The sequence below is a fragment of the Rhinopithecus bieti genome, unplaced genomic scaffold, assembly GCF_001698545.2.
Source record: "Rhinopithecus bieti isolate Rb0 unplaced genomic scaffold, ASM169854v2 scaffold_4666, whole genome shotgun sequence".
In the NCBI taxonomy this organism is placed as follows: domain Eukaryota; kingdom Metazoa; phylum Chordata; class Mammalia; order Primates; family Cercopithecidae; genus Rhinopithecus; species Rhinopithecus bieti.
The window spans coordinates 692,710-698,709 of record NW_016804530.1 but is presented as its reverse complement, the minus strand read 5'-3'; the positions used below and the strand labels follow the sequence as shown (position 1 = coordinate 698,709).

Sequence of the window (6,000 nt, the reverse complement as noted above, 5' to 3'; positions counted from 1 at the left end):
GCTTAAAAAAGAGTTAACTGGCACAAAAATCTCATTATGGCGGGGCGCGGTGGCTCAAGTCTGTAATCCCAGCACTTTGGGAGGCGAGACGGGCGGATCACGAGGTCAGGAGATCGAGACCATCCTGGCTAACATGGTGAAACCCCGTCTCAATTAAGAAATACAAAAAACTAGCCAGGTGAGGTGGCGGGCGCCTGTAGTCCCAGCTATTCAGGAGGCTGAGGCAGGAGAATGGCATAAACCCGGGAGGCGGAGCTTGCAGTGAGCTGAGATCCGACCACTGCACTCCAGCCTGGGCGACAGAGCGAGACTCTGTCTCAAAAAAAAAAATCTCTTATTATCCATTAAGCTTCTCAAAACAAAGCCAACAAAATTTAAATATGTAAGAATAAAAGCCAAAACCCCAAAAGCATCTAGCAAAACAACACTTTCAAAAAGATATCTTAAATACTCAGGTCAAATTTAACCACACATTTTTAAGTGTGCTGCTACACTCACCGAAGCCAAGCATGGCACCTTATCAAGGTTAAAGAACTCATTAAAGTCAAATTCTCCTGGGGACTGCTCAGGCAAGATGGCATCCCTTGGCACTTCCTGATCAGCCGCAGGCTCCTGTGCAAGGATGACCTCCACTTCATCCTCTTCGGCCACTCCTCCATTGCACTCTACTATACCTGAAAGCAAAACCAGGACAAAAACCATCCGATAAGTAAACTCCAGTGTCGCTCTGTGGTTTCAGCCATCAATATACATGTAGAAGAGCCACAGATGACTTTAAAAGCAGACTTCTTGTGCAGGTACTGTAGTTGCAAGAATAAAACAGTCCCCCTTCTATGGGAGGTAGAAGAGGAAAAAAGCCTTAATAAAGCCAGACCACCAATAGAATGGGGGGAGGATTATGGTTCCCTTCCTCAGAACTTCGTATTTTCTATAGTGGAGGGTTTTTTTTTTTTTTTTTTTGAGATGGGGTCTTGCTCTGTTGCACAAGCTGGAGAGTAGTGGCACGATCACAGCTCACTGTAGCCTCTACCTCCTGGGCTCAGGTGATCCTCCTGCCTTAGCCTCCAGAGTAGCTGGGACCACAGGTGCACACCACCATGTCTGGCTAATTTTTAAATTCTTTGTAGAGACTGAGTCTCGCTAAACTGCACAGCCTGGACTTGAACTCCTGACCTCAAGTGATCCTCCTGCCTTGGCCTCCCAAAGTGCTAGGATTATAGTAGTGAGCCACCGTGTCCAGCAGCGTACCCAGTTCTTTTTCTAGTGATAATTTTTTTTTTTAAAGGATAGTCTTTGCAAGTCTCTTATTGCTTAAAAATGGAACCAAATTAATTTAGCTCTGCTTTTGCCCATGCACCTGTAGCACCACTTTCAGTCAGGGCTCAGCAACCTAAAGTATTTATGAGAAACTTGGCCTAAGGGTAATTTTCACTTGCCTACAGTTGGTTGTTGTAGCTCATCTTTCAAGGCGAAATTCAAATGTGACCTTCTCTGGGAAGCCTGCCCTGCCTATCCATTTTTGCCCTACCCAGTAAAATTAATTGCTACCTTCTCTATAATCCTTGTGTCATCTCTGAGTACTTATCACACTGTATAACAGTAACTCTCTGTGAGGCTAAACTCTCTGAGGGTAGGTAACCTGGTCTAACCAGCTTTGTCTTACTCTATAGTGCCAAGTATACTCTATAATGTTCAGTTGATTTTAGGATGGGGAGATAAAGTGAAACTGCTAGATGCTAACATTTAAGGCATCTGACATCTTAGTTTTTAATGTTTTTATTTGTTTTAATTTATTTTAAATACATAGCAAGGGCAACCTAGAGACATTCTGTAGTTATCTAATGGGATGAACGAAGACCCCTGGATTCTACTCCAGGCTCTGCCATGAAATCCATCCCTTCTCTCCGGGTCTCAATCTCTCTCTGCATCTGTAAAATAAGGAGGTGCCACTACCAATCTGTCTCATTCCTTCTGGCTCCTGCACTTGATACAAGAATGGTTGAAATTCAGATTTCACCTCACTTAAGAAAAACAATTTTTTCTCACCAGAAGCCTGATCTTTATCGTTAAAGAGGTGCTTTATTGGGTGCTGCTTTAATTAAGAATGAGACAAAGACATATCTCAAAGCCAATTTAATAGCAAAGTCTTCCAAGTTAACTATCAATTTCTTACATTATCCAGGGAGAAGAATGTGTGATAGCACAAAAATAATGGTAATATGCATTACATTTTCAAGACTATAAAAGAAGATGAGTATTGTGATTCTCCATTTCTTTCTCCTTCTAAATAAATGCCATCAGCTTATTTCTGCTTATATTTGTCCTTGCATCAAATTTTGTGGAATTGATTCTCCCTTATTTATTAAAAATAGCTTCCCAGGCCAGGTGGCAGTGGCTTCACCGCCTGTAATCCAGCCTCTGGAGGCTCGAGCAGGCGGATCATCGAGGTCAGAGATCAAAGACCATCCTGGCTAACACATGTCGAAACCCCATCTCTACTAAAAAACAAAAATTACTGGGCGTGTGCGCACACCTGCTATGCCCCCAGCCACTCAGCCGGAGTGCTCGGATGCAGCGAGAATCACTTGAACCCAGGAGCCGGCAGGTTGCAGTGAGCAGAGATCGAGATCAGGCCACTGCCCTCCAGCCTGGGCAACACAGTGAGACTCCATCTCAAAAAAAAAAAAAAAAAAAATAGAGGACAGGCGCAGTGGCTCATGCTTGTAATCCTAGCACTTTAGGAGGCCAAGGTAGGCAGATCACAAGGTCAGGAGATCGAGACCATCCTGGCTAAGACGGTGAAACCCCATCTCTACTAAAAATACAAAAAAAGCCAGGCATGGTGGCTGGCGCCTGTAGTCCCAGCTACTTGGGAGGCTGAGGCAGGAGAATGGTGTGAACCCGGGAGGTGGAGCTTGCAGTGAGCAGACATCGCGCCACTGCACTCCAGCCTGGGCGACAGAGCAAGACTCAGTCTCAAAAAAAAAAAAAAAAGCTTTCCCCTTTGGTTGCCTAGTATCTGCCAAAAGGCTTTCAACTAACCCTGAAAGCTTGAAGCAGCTAGAATTTACTAAGTGCCTTCTTGAAGGCCGAGTTCTGATAGGTACATGTGTTCTTCAATGCTAAAAGTAACCCTTAAGTTATGATAGGCATTGTTCTTCGCTTTACAAAGAAATAAGCCCAGCTGTCAAAATTTTGTCAAAAATTACCCTTTACTAAGCAGCAGCCCCAGTACTTTAACCCAGGTTAGTCCCCACCTGGCTCTTCGCTGCCTCCTTCCCAAGACCACCAGTCTGGGACTGGCCACCTCAGAGCCAGGTCACTGCCCTAAAAAATGACTGTCTGCAGAACAATGGGCTCCCACTCTGCAGCAGATACTTCACACACATTAGCTCTGGCTCCTTCAATTTACCAAGGGAGATATCTGACCCCATCTTACAGCTGAGGAAACTAAGTTTTTGTTTTTTTTGGAGACAGCCTCAACTCTGTCTCCCAGGCTGGAGTGCAGTGGCACAATCTCGCTGCAACCTCTCTCCTGGATTCAAGCAATTCTCCTGCCTCAGCCTCTCCAGTAGCTGGGAGTACAGGCAGGCGCCACCACACCCAGCTAGTTTTTGTATTTTCAGTAGAGACAGGGTTTCACCATGTTGGCCAGACTGGTCTCAAACTCCTGACCTCAAACGATCCACCTGCCTTGGCCTCCCAAAGTGCTGGGATTATAGGCATGAGCCACCGTGCTCGGCCTGAAACTAAGTTTGAGAGAAGGCAAATCACAAACAACTGACCTGAGAAGGCCTAATACCATGATGAAGAAGGCAGGTTCTGATGGCCCGAAGCATCTTGCTCTACTCTTAACTTCACTACTTATTTCCATGGTGACTACCTTAGGTGTCTTTAAGTTACTTAAGCCCTCTGAGCCTCCATTTGCTCATCTATGAAATGGGCATAAAAAAGTACCTACAAAAAAAAAAAAAAAAAAAGTACCTACACTGGTCGGGCGCAGTGGCTCACGCCTGTTATCCCAGCACTTTGGGAGGCTGAGGCGGGCGGATCACAAGGTCAGGAGATCGAGACCTTGGTGAAACCTCGTCTCTACTAAAAATACAAAAAATTAGCCAGGTGCGGTGGCGGGCGCCTGTAGTCCCAGCTACTCAGGAGGCTGAGGCAGGAGAATGGCGTGAACCCGTGAGGCGGAGGTTGCAGTGAGCCGAGATGGCACCACTGCACTCCAGCCTGGGGGACAGAGCAAGACTCCATCTCAAACAAACAAAACAACAACAACAACAAAATGTATCTACACTACACAAGGTCATTAAGAGACAAAGGATTACATGGACAAAACACACTCAGCACTGTGTTTAGGACCTAATTGCCCAATAAATGAGACCTCTCATTATTTCTACCACATTTCTTATTTCTGGGGAACTCTTTCATGTACACAGTGCTCTTACAGGATAACTTGAGACTTTTCTGTTTAGTGTGGCAGGCAGAACAAGTTAGGTAAATAGTACAATCTACACTTAGTGAATTCTCACTTTAGAAGCAGTTTCAGGGGCCGGGCATGGTGGCTCACGCCTATAATCCCAGCACTTTGGGATGCTGAGGTGAGTCGATCACCTGAGGTCAGGAGTTCGAGACCAGCCTGGCCAACACGGTGAAACTCCATGTCTACTAAAAACTGAAAAAATTACTGGGGCGTCATGGCGGGCACCTGTAATCCCAGCTACTCCGGAGGCTGAGGCAGGGGAGAATTGCTTGAATCAAGGAGAAAGTTTCAAGATCAGGATGCATCATGAAAAACTTGCCATTTCCTATACATCTGGTGCCCATTCCTAAGTGTACAATTAGCCAGTGATAATCACATCTCTATTTTATTTATTTTTGAGACAGAGTCTTGCTCTGTCACCCAGGCTGGAGTGCAGTGGTGTGATAGCTCACTGCAACCTCCACCTCCCAGTTTCAAGCAATTCTTGTGCCTCAATCTCCTGAGTAGCTGGACTACAGGCGCCCGCAACCACACCCCGCTAATTTTTGTATTTTTAGTGGAGACGGGGTTTCACCATGTTGGCCAGGCTGGTCTCAAACTCCTGACCTCAGGTGATCCGCCTGCCTCGGCCTCCCAAAGTGTCGGGATTACAGGTGTGAGCCACCACGCCTGGCCTACATCTCATTTTAAAACAGCAAACTTCCCTCCCAAAGTTTGAACTGACCTTCCTTCACAGAGGCTGTCCGTCGCCTTGTTCTTTTTCTCCCTTTGTGATCTTCTTCTAGTATCTTATCATCGAAGCCAGTCAGTTCGATGGTCTCAGACTGACTTGTGGGTCCAGCTGAGAACCACTCTGGTTCTTCTTCTGTATAAGAATCATTTCTTCTACGCTCACCAAAGACACGCTTACTATCTCCAAACTCTCTCTGGAAAAGTACATAAAGCAAGATTAAAAAATTTCTAGTCAAGGCATTTCTACTTAAGAGTCAAGTTCTTCATTGTAAAGTTCAATAGTGAAAGGAAGATATGATGCTGTATACCTTAGGCCCTTCACCATCCCCAGCCCTTCTTCCCTGACTGCTTTAAGAGCAGGCTGTGTGGCCCGGCGCGGTGGCTCAAGCCTGTAATCCCAGCACTTTGGGAGGCCGAGACGGGCGGATCACGAGGTCAGGAGATCGAGACCATCCTGGCTAACATGGTGAAACCCCGTCTCTACTAAAAAATACAAAAAACTAGCCGGGCGAGGTGGCGGGCGCCTGTAGTCCCAGCTACTCGGGAGGCTGAGGCAGGAGAATGGCGTGAACCCGGGAGGCGGAGCTTGCAGTGAGCTGAGATCCGGCCACTGCACTCCAGCCTGGGCGACAGAGCGAGACTCCGCCTCAAAAAAAAAAAAAAAAAAAAAAAGAGCAGGCTGTGTTCATGCCTGTTCTCAAAGTAACCTGGTATAAATGAAGTGAATGCCAAGTCCCCAAGCACATGAACTACTGAAGAATCTAGAAGACAAACCCAGGTGG

At 46.2% G+C, this 6,000-nt stretch overlaps 1 protein-coding gene across 1 annotated transcript in view; it reads right to left on the bottom strand.

The window, feature by feature from the left end:
* The window catches only part of EIF4ENIF1 (eukaryotic translation initiation factor 4E nuclear import factor 1), a 58,758-nt gene that overhangs the window by 25,008 nt on the left and 27,750 nt on the right, over positions 1–6,000 (bottom strand). Inside the window, 2 exon segments of the mRNA XM_017868973.1 lie at positions 499–674; positions 5,211–5,412. Coding sequence (XP_017724462.1) covers positions 499–674; positions 5,211–5,412 — 378 coding nt within the window.